The sequence below is a fragment of the Chiloscyllium plagiosum genome, chromosome 12 (assembly GCF_004010195.1).
Source record: "Chiloscyllium plagiosum isolate BGI_BamShark_2017 chromosome 12, ASM401019v2, whole genome shotgun sequence".
Taxonomy (NCBI): domain Eukaryota; kingdom Metazoa; phylum Chordata; class Chondrichthyes; order Orectolobiformes; family Hemiscylliidae; genus Chiloscyllium; species Chiloscyllium plagiosum.
The window spans coordinates 12,770,272-12,784,829 of record NC_057721.1 but is presented as its reverse complement, the minus strand read 5'-3'; the positions used below and the strand labels follow the sequence as shown (position 1 = coordinate 12,784,829).

Below are 14,558 nucleotides of genomic sequence, written 5' to 3'. Positions count from 1 at the left end.
GTCAGAATTGAGGAAGTTCGCTAATGGTTACATTATTCACAAATTTTCAGATTATGAAGCAGCCAGTGTCCATATGCAGCCCGAACTGGACAATATCACTTGACAGCCCAAGTCTGATAACAATTGTGCTACAAAAGTGCCAGGGTGTGCCTGTCTCCAATAAGAGAGAATGTAGTTATCTCTCCTTGTCATTTGGTGACCTTACCATCACTGGATCACCCAGTGCTGACATCCTAGGGGTTACTATTGACCAGAAACTGAACTGAAGCAGCCAGATAAATGCAGTAGCTATAAGAACAGATCAGAAGCTTGAAACCCTGTGATGAGTAGTGCACTTCCTAACGTTTCCCCCCCCACCCCCAACAAAAGCCTGTCCACATGTCTGAAACAAAAACAGAAACTGAGTGAAATTCAGCAGGTCTGGCAGCACCTGTGGAGACTTAAGCTCAGTTAACATTTTGTGTCCGGTGACCCTTCAGAACCGAGGTCAGTGAGGAAAAAGCCAGTCTTTTTGCTGAAGGTGAGGTTGAGGGGGGTGGATGGGGATTGGGGGGTGTGGGGATGGGAACGAGCGAATAGGTGGGGAGAGGTGAGTGGGATAGGTGGAGACAGAACCCAGAGAGAGATATCAAAAGAGAAGGCAAATAAGGGGATTATTGATAGTAGGTCATTCTGAAACTGGAAGCCATGTAATGCTGCAGGATTGTAAAATATTATAAATAACAAAATTGGAGCGTGACAGAGCGTGTTACTTGGAAAGCAGTCCCTTCCTTCCGCCAATTAGTGACTCAGAGCTGGCCAGAACAGGAGCCCAAAGCAGAGAATTCCTACAACCACAACATATAACAACAAGGAACTGAAAGAAATGTTAGTTGTTCAAGGGAGGGGGTTTTGCATTTTTATTTAAGGTTTGACTTTGGACTGAGCTTGCTATCAAAGGCATTTTCTGTTAAGAATGGTCCAAACCAGTGTGTGATTCAGACGTCATATTACAGCAATGTGCTGCAGATGTTGGAAATTTGAAATAAAAACAGAAAATGCTGGAGAAACTCAGCAATAGTGGAGCAGCTGCCAGGAATTAGCAGCACAATGGAGAGAGTGTTGAGTTCCTGTTTTAAGTCTGATATGACTCTTGTTCAGAATGTTTTTATTTCACTGCATGTACAGTTTTTAATTATAGGCCATCGTGATCATAATCTTGTCAGTTCTGTTTTTGAATTACATCTCAGTGGTGAGGTACAGAAATCAAAATATAAATATTTCAAATATGTCATGGCGCACTGTTTAATTTTTATCAGCAGTTCTTTTTTAAAACTTTGCTGCAGATTCGTATCTGAGAGTTAAAGTCGAAGATGATACAGAAGCTGTGATATTTAATGGAGCAGAAGTGATGGACATTCCAAATGGTTCATCGTCCCTTACTACTGAAGACCTTTCACAAGCAAGCAACCAAAAAAGATACCTAACTGCTGTAGTTTATGGTAAGTAACCATACTGATTAACAACTAGACCCTCATTATTTGTTCCTTTCTGTTCTAAGAAGAATACATTTGTTGGCAGTGACAAACTTAAAAGATGCTAAGAAACAGCCACTCGGAGACATAGAGATGTTATGGCACTGAAAGAGGGCATTCATCCCATGCCAGCTCTCTATAGAGTCAACTAGTTGGTCCACTTCTGTCTCAGGTATTCCTTCACCAAAACTTCATCGACTTGCCCACCTCACTCACAGCACCAGATCCAGCAATGTCTTATTGTAGGTGAACCAAGAACATATCAATCAAGAAAGTTCTCCTGAATATATTTTGTTACTTGCTCCCTTTCCTTTCCTTTTACGTTATTCCAGTCAATATTTGGAAACCTAAGGTCACACCTCTATAGCTTTTGCACATCTGCATATTTGGTGTTCTGCCTCTCCCGCTCCCTCTCCCCCTCCCCCTCCCTCTCTTGTACTGTAATATAAGATCACCAGAAGCATTATCTTATTCTCTATGCTTTTCAACTCCAAATCAAATGGATTCTGTCCTTGCTCCTCAAGGACCTCCTCCCTTTCCAACCTAGCAATATCATCTGTAGTCAATGCAGCCAGCCAGCTTCCCTTTATGCCTTCCTCACATTTTCTGATCATATTAAATTCTTGCATACTAAGCACCCAGGCTTCATCATTTTTCAGCTACCCTTCTGTGATTGTCACATGCTGTTTGTGCGTGGAGCTCATCAATCTCCACCACATTTTGCATTTACAATAATGATTTGTATTTTTCATCATTGGCTGTGTGAAATCTCTCTCTTCCTGTTACTGTAATTAGCTGTGATTTCTATCGTAAGCTACATATTTAGTCCTCGATTACAACTGTCTAATTATTTTGATCATTTGTCTTCAAATAAACATTTTTAAATATCCTTTCGAAATAATTTTCACTCCTGTTAGATTAACCCCTGTCATCCGAAGAATGAGTGGGAACACATGTCTTACTGATGCCCTCCAGCTATTTTACACTCCAACAGGGCAGGAGGTGGCTGAAGGGAAGGTACCTGCCCCTTGTGCTGGAGGAAGTCCGGGCTCGGAGAGCTGTTGACCAGCCATCATTGGCTGGCAGCTCTGTAGTGGCAGCAGTGCCACTGGGAGCAGTGCCCATTGCTGGGGTCACAGGCAGTGCCACCAATCCCAAGTGCTGGAGGTCATCAAAGGCATGAGCTTGTTGGCACATGGATGGCAGGGAGAGGGTGGGTGCCCAAGGGCTGGGGAGGATAAGGAAGCTGGCATCTAGATGGGGACGGGAGAGCTGGGGCTGGTGTTGTTGGGAAGTGTGTGTGTGTGTGTGACACAAGTGAGAAAGGAGCAGAGCCAGTGATGGGGTTCATATTGCACCTTTGCTCTTTCAGGGGGGGTGGGGGACGGTATTCTGTCTATCCCATCTTTCAATTTTCACCTTAGGCATTGCTGTGCTACGTTTCATATGAAATTCTTGCTATTGGACCCTTGTCCCTACTTGTAGCTCCCTCTTGACGTATGGTGACCTAAATTAAGCACTGCCCAGTGCATTGCAAAACCTCAGGTCACCTCTGTGCTGTGCACTCAAGTATTCTGGCTGGGGAGCTCCACATTCTGGCAGCCACTATATTTTGCATTTAGATTTGGCATGGACGTTATTGACCTTTTAATATGTGTCACTTTTTTTAAAAAAAATATAGGTTTTTGAGAAGAACTTTTGACTCTTTTCCTTTTCCCATTCTCTGATCTCTAGTACAGAAATCCGGAGCAGAAGGCTCAGCTAATGCTCCGCGTGTGAGTAACAATGAAACAACAGGAAATTCATCACAGGAGTGTCTGCCAAACAGAAATGCCGTTTCACCTGGAGCCATGTCACATGAGGCTCGACATAGGGCCGGTGAATACACTTATACGTACAGACCCAAAAGAAGGAAAATTGCGATCCATAATGCAGTAGGTATTGCTACCCCGTGCGAGAATGAAAATGCTCGCAGAGAAATAAAAATGCAACTTATTAAACATTTGAAAAAGAATCCCCACTGAATTTCTACTCTGTTGGTTTTGGATGCCTGAGTGTTTGGTTCCTTTATTTGGTGAGCAAATTAGCCATTTTATGATGGGTCTATTCACCTGAAGCCTTTAATTACATAAAGTGGCTAAGCTATTCAATCGATTTATAGAATCCCCCAGAGTGTGGAAGCAGACCATTCAGCCCATCAAGTCCACACCGACCCTCCAAAGAGCATCTCGGCCTTGACCCAAACCCCTACCCAGTAACCCTGCATTTCCCATGGTCAATCCACCAAACCAGTCGTTTGGACAGTGGAGAGAAACCCACACAGACAGGGGGAAGAATGTGCACATTCCACATTGTTGCCCAAGGCTGGAATTGAACCCAGAACCCTGGCGCTGTGGTGCAGCAGTGCTAACCATGAAGCCACAATGCCACTGTTACTTTCCTTCACACAGGCACAGGATATTACACTGTGTGTCTACACCTCAGCTGTTGTCATATGGCCACAGAAGGAAAAAAACTAGTGCACATTCTTGCATCCAGACATGCAGCCAGATCCTGTTAGGATATTGTTTCTTTTGTTCCGTTCTTGTGCACTTCGTTACTGGGCTGAAAGAAGGCAAACTAGTTGGACCTTGCGCTTTATTTCATTGAAAAATTTGCAGGTAATGTCAGATGAACGCTTGAAATTTACTTCTTTTTTTTTTGCCTGAAGTTTACTTTTTTGGAAAGGCAACATTAGTACATCTAAAACAAAGAGGTCAACATGGGAAAGTCTGACAGACATGTTACATACATGTTAGTGACAACAGTGTTCTGTAACTTGAATTGTTTGTGGTAGATAATACGGGTGAATGTTGCAGTTGTGAACGGTTATGGCTGTTTGCATTAATTGTTGTTGTTGGTGGCCCTGCCATCGTCATTAAGTAAGTGAAGTAAATGCTGTAGTGCATTTGGAGGTACTGAGTCCCACTGAATGATGCAGTGGCATCAGACGAAGGAGAGAGGCCTTTTTTTCCTGAAATTCTCTCCATTTTGTTCCTCTGGTTAGTTCAGAAATGCAACCATTCACCTCCTGGCTATTGAAGACGCTTCCCAGCTATCAAAGGATTCTCAAATTGCAACTTTGTAGCAATGGGGTACCTGCTCCTTCTCATATAAAGAATCTCACTTAACCCCCGAAAGGGATCTCCAGCTAACTAATCCTCTCCTGAGTCAACAGAACACTCACTCATTCCACAATCAATGAAAGTCTGTATCGTTCAAGTGAAGGGGCCTGAATAATTTGAATAATTATCACTTCCTTTTCATGATGATTGAAAGACCAAAATCAAAATATTGTAGTTAGAAGAAAGAGCCCAAGAATGGCGGCATTAACTTAGCCATTCAGACATTTGTTGGTTGCTAACAAATTCTGAACTAAACACTTAATATCAAGACAGGGCACAAAGCTCCGGGCACAGCAGAAAGCCAGACTAGTCATAGTCACTAATAAGTATGCTTGGAGATTAGTATCATCTTTTATATGTAATTCTTATAATGTGTGCAATTGTTTAGGTTCACAGGTATGTCTCTTTCACTTTAAAGCTACAAAAGAGTAACTTTTGCCTCATCCAATGGTCACTGTACAAATAGAATTTTATTTGATTTGTCTTCCCCTGCTGCTAAGCAGTTTGTATGTGTGTAAATTATCTACAGCCTCCGATCAGAACCAGAGACACTGGAGAATATGTGGACTATGAAGAAAATGGCGACTTTGTTTATGACTACAGTGCTGACTATGAATGTGTGAGTAAACAGAGTTTTACAGACACTGTCCTGTCACATCTTGTTACGTTTGTTTTTTGTCTCACTTAATGTGTGCTCCTGATGCACCCAAATGGTTTTTAAAAAGTTCTTGCTTAAAAAGTATAGATACCGTGCACAGATGACCTTTTAAAGTTATGAGTTGTAAAATGCTTTTGGCAGATTCATCTAGCTTGCCTATGTGTTCAAAAATGCGACTATCTTTCTGAAAAAGGTCAGCGTGGCATATTCTTCTATAATCTTTTAACAGTCAGTGAGGTAATTGCTACTGCCCTTGGAGATACTCAGTATTAGGATGCAGTGTTTTACCTTCTCTCCTTCAAAGTCTTCCTTCTCTCCTTTGGCATCTTCCTTCCTTCATTGCAGGTTGTATTGAAAACTGATCCTCTGATGAATTGTCTTCGGGAACAGGATGGAACCACCAAGCTGCCATTATTTTAAAAATCTTTAAAAGAGGAATTGTAGGACACAGCAGTTTTTGGTTCAGCAAATGATTATATAGTGAAGGGTCCTGGCAAGCAGCTTGCATGTTATTTGATGTTTTCTATCTTCATTTTCTTTAAAACATTCTTTTTTGACAAATTCTGATCAGGATTGAAAATTGTTATGAGTAAAGTGAGGGAGATTTAATCCAGACGCCATCATAAACCCAGATAGAAGGTGTAGTGATTCCTAACTTGACTTGTATGTCAGCCAAAACTGCAGTTTTTAGGAGTCATTATAAGTTGCCAAATATTATGTTTCTCATCACATTTTGATTAAGTCATACAACATGTTCAACAGAGCAAACCGGGTCACCTGAACAACTCACAGTGACTCATAAGTAAATTTATAGTTCTCCTATTTGTGGCTTGCGGGAGCTCGATTATTGCGGTCTGAAACCAGGATCAAACAAAGGTGGAGTAGCCAAATACAGGGTCACCATTGACCTTGGGGGAATGGTCTACTTTCATTTTTGTAGGGTCCCAATGTCTTCCTATACAAAGGCCCATGGTTGGACCTTTCAGCCTTTCACAGGGGCAGGCAGATTCTGGGGGGCCCTTTACAAACTCACCGAGTGGGAGGAGACTGGGAGAGCCGTGACCTGGGAAGGGGGAGAGCAGGAGGCCAGGGAACTTACTGAAAGGTAAGTTACAGGATTTTTAAGGTCCTAAGGACGATGTTGGAGGCAAGTGAACATGGAGGATGTAGAGGCTGGGGCTCACTCCATAGAAGGGCCGGACTTTGGACAGGCATCGAATGTGGCCCAATTTGAACTCCCAGAATGCCCATGACTGCATTTTAAAATTCTGGCTGCTGAGGCTCCGACTTGCTGTTGTCACATTTTAAGGGAACTCCAAGAAAACCAACTGGCCACTGAGATGACAGGTCCCCTCCTCAGGCCCACGGCAGGGTCTTGCACTGGGAAGGTCCTGGTTCCTGGTATTTTGGTGACTGTGGGATTAGGTTCACCTCCTACCTCTCGTCCTTAGCCTCTATTTGCCACCTCCCTACTATCACAGACAGGATCTCATAACCGATAGTCTCATAAACTGCTCTGCAACAATTGTTAATTGGCATCAGATGAATTTTTTAAAATTGGTACAAAGAAGCAATGGCTTATATAGTGCCTCTTAGAAAATTTAAGTACATTCAGGGCAGCATAGACCAGACACTTACATTTTGTACAATTGCATTGAAGCAATCCCTCTCCTCTCTACACAGGCCAGTGATATGTCAGAAGGTTCCTATGTTACCGATCAGCAGAGGACACTGGTGGAGATTCTTAATTACTGCCAGGTAAGGTTAGCTCTGTGATGATCCACACTGCCTGTGCAGTTCTTTAAGTCTTCTTGAAAACTGAGCCCCCTCCTATCTCCAACAAAAAGAAGTAACGTTGAGCCTTAAGGTTCAAACTCGACTTAAAGCACATGGACCGTGGTTTTCTGTGGACGTTCTCCTGATTTTTCAAAGTTGTGACCAGAATCTACACAAAGAACTGTGATCCTCCATGATGTGGAGGTGCTGGTGTTGGACTGGGGGTGGACAAAGTTTAAAAATCAAAGCACCCCAGGTTATAGTCTAACAGGTTTATCTGGAAGTACAAGCTTTCAGAGCGCTGCTCCTTCGTCAGGTTACCTGACCCTCCGAAAGCTTGTACTTTCAAATAAACCTGTTGGACTATTATCTGATGATACTCCAGGCAGCGAAATGTAGAGCTGGAGTCTAGTCTTTATACTTTATAAGCTTTCATTTACAGAGATACTTGTTACAAACATGCATCTCCACACCCAACAACTGCAGAAACCTATTTTTCTAATCAACCTGTTCTGGGATGTTGATGCACACTTCTGATGCAAGTGGGCCTTGAACCCGGTGTCTCTGTCCAGAGGTAGGGACACCACTGCAAGAGGGCCCCTCTGAAGCAGAAACAACTCCCCAGTTCATGCCCATTACCTGAATGCAGTTTAATACCCAGTTGATACAAATTAAGAGAACCCATGAGGAATTAAAATCCTCCGATTGCTTTCGAGCATGTACAGATTAAAACCAAAGGGTTCTAATTGCACTGTAGTGGTGTCCGTTATGGACCAGGTCAGACCCCTTCAAAATATCTCAAGATATTTTAGCCCAGTAATAGCTGAGTTTTGTTTAGCCCAGATCCTACTTTTTCTTATTTTAAAGTCAGATCTGAAGTGGGTGTTCCAGGTGTGATGCAGCTGGCCACACCACTCAGCTTTAAGCGAAACGGAATTTATTTAAACACTGCAGTTGAAATACGAATGAAAGAAAACAAAATTTAGAATATCTTATCAACTTGAAAACTCAACCGATTCAGTGAAGCAACTTAACTAAGGTGCTGTTCCAATTCTCGTAACATCCCATGAACACACCCCTTGGCGAACGGTAGTTCAAACGCAGGTTCTTGCAGGCAGGAGAGATTTCAGACAGAAAAGCCAGGCAGGGATCATCTGTTGAAGCATGGAAGCTTTGCTCTGCATCTGCTTCTCTGCTACAACTTAAACCAAACTAGAAAAAACCTGAATTGGGAGTACCAGCCAGTCCCCTGCCCTTGTTATACTAGGCCCAGATATTTTGGCACCTTTGCCTTTACGACCTCTTTCTTTTTAAAAAGAAACAAAATAACTTTGTTAAAGTGACAGCTTTGTCACATGTCCCCACATCTAAGCCAGGAGACCTGGGTTCAAGTCCAGCGGTGCGTGTTAACATCTCTGAACAGGCTGATTTGAAAATATTTACAATTTGAAATTAATTTCAATGTGGTGATTCTGGGATTGAGTTTCATCTGGGAGATGGTATCTCGTTTGTATCGGATCAGCTGCTCCTAATGCACCGTGTCTGATCTTGAATTTTCCAAAGTAGAAATAAACATCAGGCATAATGTATAACCCTCGGATAGTGCCCATTTTGCATCACTGCCTGAAATGAAGTACTGCCCCTGCCTTTTTAAAATTGTGCCTCCCTTCTTCCGTCTCACAGGCCGCGCTGTGGCCCTTCCGGCAGACATCACATTTGAACATCAGAGTCACCGAGGAAGTAGGCTGTGCCTGTACAAATTCATTTCACACACAACCATCCGATAGTCCAGGCTTTTGTTGGCCTGTAGTGGGTGTGAACCCAGATACCAACGATGGAAGGCCACTGTAAACACCCTACCCCAAACTCCACCTAATGTCATTCACCTTCCAACTGGATCAAAGATGTTTAAGGAATAAACCTATTTTCTCTACCTTGATGTAATTGAGACCCAGTTGCTTTTTCATGATAAAGGTTGACCTTCCTCTCTCCATGTGTCTCAACAGCAACTCCTTGCTATTGGTACCTGGAATAATATAATGTTACGGTGTGGGACAGATCTCATCATCATAGTGAAAACACTGGAACGGTTCTCCACATATGCCACCTCGATACATATTTTCTTGCATCTCCCACAAACCCTGTAATATTTATTTTTTTCATTATGTCCCTTGAAAAGAATTCAGCCACTGCACTATTGGAGCAGAGAATTCCATATTCTGTGTGGGGAGTTTGCAAGTCTTCCTTTCATTCCCAGTAACACCCAATGAATCAAACATGTTCCCATAATTTCCACAACCTAATCTTGGGATGTCCCAAACTGGTAACCAGGATGAATGAATCATTTGCTAATGTTATGATTGACCGTACAACGGACATAAACTCAAGTTGGGCATAAACTCAAGTTGTTGCATTTTGTAATCCCAGTTACCAACAGCAAAAAAACTCTCCACATGAAAATTTTTTTTTAAATTACCAATGCAAGCTGACCCTAAATGCCCTTCGATCCACAACCTTTGTGGTTTGAGTTGATTTATAGTTCTGTGTATTTGATACAGGTCATGTGTGGTTCAATCTTTCTGCATTTTGCAACAAAATGGAAGAAAAACCACTCTAACTGCTTTGTATACAGTGAATTCCATGTCTTTCATTTCTCTGTCAGGTAATGTATGCTGCTATCCAGAGACTGGATAAGAAATTTGATGTTTTGCATCGTAGAGTCACAGAGATGCACCAGGGGAGAATGAAACCAATGTTTTTCAAACCGGTGAGTAATGCTGTGATTTAGGCAAAAAGATGTGGTGTATGCGCAATGAAACTCGGCTATTACTGGATAAAGGCATCAAGTGCCTTGTGGATCAGCTCGTTTTGCAAATAGATGTGAATCTGCACAAAACTTATTTCAAGCCCTTTGATTTAAGCCTAAACAGAAGTTTAGCCTTTTAAGCGTCTTTTTCAATCTCTCGTGTTGTAAAGTAAGATATTTCAAAATTCTGGGGTGTTGATCAGAAACTGAACTGGTTTAGCCACGTAACTAATGGGGTTGCAGAGCTGGTCAGAGGCTGTGAATTTTATAACAAGTAACACAACTCCTACTCCTACTCTTCAAAGCCTGTCCAGCATCTACAAGGCACGAGACAGGAATGTGATGGAATACTCACCATTTGCTGAGATGAGTGTAGCCCCAGCAATGCTCAACAAGTTCAACATCATGCAGGACAATTCTTTTTGGTTGGCACCCAATCCAGCACTTTCGATACTCTCTTCCTCCACAATTGAGGTAGCAGTGTGTACCATTGACAGCATGCACTCCAGAAATTCACCCTTGGAAAGCATGTTGTGAACTCATGACCACAACCATCTAGAAGTGCAAGGGCAGTAGGTATATGGGATCACCATCACCTGCAGGTTCCCCTCCAAGCCACTCATCATCCTGACTTGGAAAGATATTGTTATTCCTTCAGTGTCACTGGGTCAAAGTGATGGAACGCTGTCCTTAACCGCACAGAGGTTGCATCTACACGAGATAAACTACAGTGATTCAAGAATGCAGCTCACCACCACCACCTCACAACAATTTAGCATCGACAATAAATGTGCCACTGCCACTGATACATGCCATGAAAATAATAAATTATAACGAATTAGCTTGAGAGGCCTGGCTTATACTGCAGCACAACAACAGTGCACACTCTCAGTGGAAGACTGGAATGGGTTACGGATGTTGGCCCAGCCAGCAACACTCCCATTTCATGAATGATTTTTAAAAAACTTCCTGCACTTTTGTCATCTGCTCAAATCCTTCTATGAGTTCACCTTAGTGGCATTAATTCCAAATCCTGCCTACTAGACTAGACGGGAATGTTAAGGAGAGGGTGTTAACAATTCTGGAAAGTGTGAAAATAGGAGTACTGTGTACAGTTCTGGTCACCGTATAATAGGAAGGATGTAGAAGTTTTGGAAAGGGTACAGAGGAGATTTACTAGGATGTTGCCTGGTATGGAGGGAAGGTTTTATGGGAAAAGGCTGAGGGACTTGAGACTGTTTTCGTTAGAGAGAAAAAGGTTGAGAGGTGACTTCATTGAGACATATAATCAGAAGGTTAGACAGGGTGGACAATGAGAGCCTTTTTCCTTGGATGGTGATGGTGAGCATGAGGGGGCATAGCTTTAAATTGAGGGGTGATGGATATAGGGCAGATGTCAGAGGTTGTTTCTTTCCTCAGAGAGTAGTAGGGGTGTGGAACAGTAATAGACTCGTCAACTTTAAGGGCATCCAAATGGTCATTGGATAAACATATGGGTGAAAATGGAATACTGTAGGATAGATAGGCTTCAGATTGCCCTGACCTGTGAAACCAATGTTGAGGGCCGAAGGGCCTGTACTGCGCTGTAATGTTCTATGTCCTTTAGCTCATCAGTCAGATGCAGCCTTTGCAAAGTGCTTCTGTGCAGCGGGTGAGAGAGCTGAGAGCAACAAGAGACAACACTGTGTGGGAGATCAATAATAAAAGCAGAATCACTACACTGTTGTTTCATATTTGGTTTGAAAAAGAGGGTGAACTGTGGCAGGGAGGCCTGCTACTGCTTTACTATCCCTGACCTGGATTTTCCTCCTGCCAAGACTGCTGTACCTCTCCTACTGCAATGTGAAAATACCACTGCAGGGGACAATTCCTGCCCCATTTTGTTTTTGTCTCCTCTATACCAGGATGCTGCAGGTAAACTTTGATAGTGGATGTGAGGAGAGGGCTCTGAAACAGCTTCCTCATCTTCAGTTCACTGTAGGTAGAGTCACTCACACAGCTCAGTGACTCTGCAATGAGCTGGCCTGCTGCCTCCCTCCCCATCCACACAACTCACTGTCAACCAACACCCCCCCCCCCCACTTTGAAAGAAAGGAACTGAAAGAAAGATTAGATAAATTTACGGATGATAATGGAACAGTGTAGGTTAGATGGGCTTTAGATTGGTTTCATAGGTCGGCGCAACATTGAGGTCCGAAGGGCCTGTACTGCACTCTAATGTTCTATGTTCACAGTAAGTGTGAAGCTGATTGAGTGCTTTGGCATCTTTTATGTCCCGTTAAGGGCTTAAAAATGCTGTGATTCTTGTAAAAGGTGAGACTGAGAGAAGCCAATGGATTCAGTATAATTCACTGTTTCATTGAAGTGTCCTGATTGCACAGTCTTCACAAAACCAAGACACAAGTGTAACCTGACTGGCCAGGATCACAGCATCGTAGATTTGCAGTTCCTTTGTCATTGTTGACTTGAAAATTAGATTAAAACATTTTTCCTTAGGATTTAAGCGTATTAGTTCAGGTCAGTTTGTGCTTTTATTAATCCAGATTGTTTGAACCGGAAATGTACCACGTTTAGCCACGTTAAATGTGGTGCAGTATGTACATGTCAATGTATTGCTCCTGAGGCCAAGTTCTGGCTAAAGGACTGCACTTACCAAATGACCTTAAACAGGTGATGAGAGGAGATGAATTCTTGCTGTTCTGTCCACAGCCACATTAACTGGAAGGTAAACCTCTTTGCCTGTGTTTTGTATCTGTTATGAAAACAAGTATTTTTCAATGCTACTGACTGGAAAAGAAAAGATTGTTAATGGAGAGTTTAATTTGGATGCAGCACCCATTGGGAAGGTGATGTTGCCTCCATTTTGGGATTCTCCGGTCTTTCCCTTCCTTGCTTGTTAATTCTAATTGTTATTTGCAGAGACTGACGACTGTATCCTATGGAAACACCCACCAGATGCCGCTCACCAAAATGAAAGTACAGAAGCCCGTGGAGAGGGAGGTGAGGATCAGGATGCCACCACCGGATGCAGGGTCCCACCCTTCCCCGGTCATGATACGAGTAGAGAAAGAGCCAGTGGCGGTTCCAATTCCAAGCAATCCCGTACGATCCTCGCCTCAGCCGCAAATAGTGTACAGCAGTGCAAGAAGAGCAAGCCCTCCTCTGCCCACAATTCACTCTGTCCAGTCTTTAAAAGAAGCTCCAGTACAGTGCTCTGGAACAGTTATTGGCATTTCTGACTTTGCCCAAGGGAAGGCTCCTGCTGAGCAAGACAACAGGGTACCTACTTCTTCAGAAGCCAGTGATGTAGTGCAACCCACCCGAAGACCATTTCTGGATAGTTGTACTTCCCAAGAAAGAGAGGCGTTCAGTAATGTAAAAACTGCAGACAGTCCTGCAGAGCAAACCAGCTTTTCCCAGCCTGAAGTTCCTTCATCCTCGTCCACAGATACAATGAGTTTAGGTGGGTAATAATCAAATACCAAAAAGTATGTTTTCATTTCAGTGAGTTCAAAATCAATGCATAGTAAAAACCAAAAGAACTGCTGATGCTTTAAATCAGAAACTGAAATCACTGGAACGTTTCGTGTTTACTACATGAGACTTTTTTTATTGTTTATCTGTGTGACAATGCTGAGGCTTTAAGAGGTGTATTTTGTCCTGGTTTCTTTTACGAGAGATTGAATGAGGGGTGAAGAGCAGTCTGTGGTAACGTAAACAGCTTGTTAGGCCTTGTGTTTTTTTTTAAAAAGCTGGAACAATAAAAGCAGCCTGAATGGGTGCGGCCAGTTCTCACAGACCAGGATTTCTAGGGGTTTTCTTTGGCTTTTAGATTCAGCAGAAGCAGCTGAAGTCTTGAAGAAGTAGAAGCTATGCTTCCTTTTCTCTCCCCCCCACCCCCCCAGCCCTCGACTAGAGCTAAACGTTGGGCCTTCTCTTCCTACTGCAGGCATTGTATTTGAGAAAATTTGTTTTCTGAATTTGCTTTTTTTTAATCAAGGGGTGCATTTATGGGATGTTACTATATTGGAATAGTTAATTAGTAATAGTTATTGTATCTATTGAGATCTTCAATAGAGTTAAGTTATTCTAAGTTCTCCTTTCTTTTGTTATATTTTAGTTTGAATAAACTATGTTTAGCTTAACATTGAGTAATTTGACCAGTCAAATTGTATCTAGAACGCAGCACTTCTTACATTGTCCTTTTAATTAAAACACAAAGGTCTAGGTTACCTTCTTAAAATGTTTTGAGGGGGTGTCTGGTCTGGTCTGGTCCATACCACCTTGTTACTCTTAAAATTAATTGAGTGGATTGTTATATATTTAGTTATAGAACATAGAACATTACAGCGCAATACAGGCCCTTCGGCCCTCGATGTTGCGCTGACCTGTCATACCAATCTAACCTACACTATTCCATGTACGTCCATATGCTTGTCCAGTGACAACTTAAATGTACTTAAAGTTGGCGAATCTACTACCATTGCAGGCAAAGCATTCCATACCCTTACTACTCTGAATCAAGAGACTACCTCTGACATCTGTCCTATATCTATCACCCCTCAATTTAAAGCTATGCCCCCTCGTGCTCGCCATCACCATTCTTGGAAAAAGGCTCTCCCTGTCCACCCTATCTAACC

The 14,558-nt window shown here is 42.6% G+C and overlaps 1 protein-coding gene across 6 annotated transcripts in view; it reads left to right on the top strand.

The window, feature by feature from the left end:
* Positions 1 to 14,558, top strand: part of LOC122554989 (BEN domain-containing protein 2-like) — a 61,761-nt gene that overhangs the window by 15,611 nt on the left and 31,592 nt on the right. For 5 of the 6 annotated variants that reach the window (XR_006313129.1, XM_043700494.1, XM_043700495.1 and 2 more), the window contains exons 2-7: positions 1,326 to 1,481; positions 3,249 to 3,448; positions 5,208 to 5,297; positions 7,020 to 7,094; positions 9,775 to 9,879; positions 12,838 to 13,381. Coding sequence is in view for 5 of the 6 variants with exons in the window: in XM_043700494.1 (XP_043556429.1) it covers positions 1,326 to 1,481; positions 3,249 to 3,448; positions 5,208 to 5,297; positions 7,020 to 7,094; positions 9,775 to 9,879; positions 12,838 to 13,381 (1,170 nt within the window). In the remaining variant the exon portion in view is untranslated. Of the gene's footprint in view, positions 1 to 1,325; positions 1,482 to 3,248; positions 3,449 to 5,181; positions 5,298 to 7,019; positions 7,095 to 9,774; positions 9,880 to 12,837; positions 13,382 to 14,558 lie in introns of those variants that run through there. The other variant, XM_043700498.1, reaches the window with a different exon arrangement.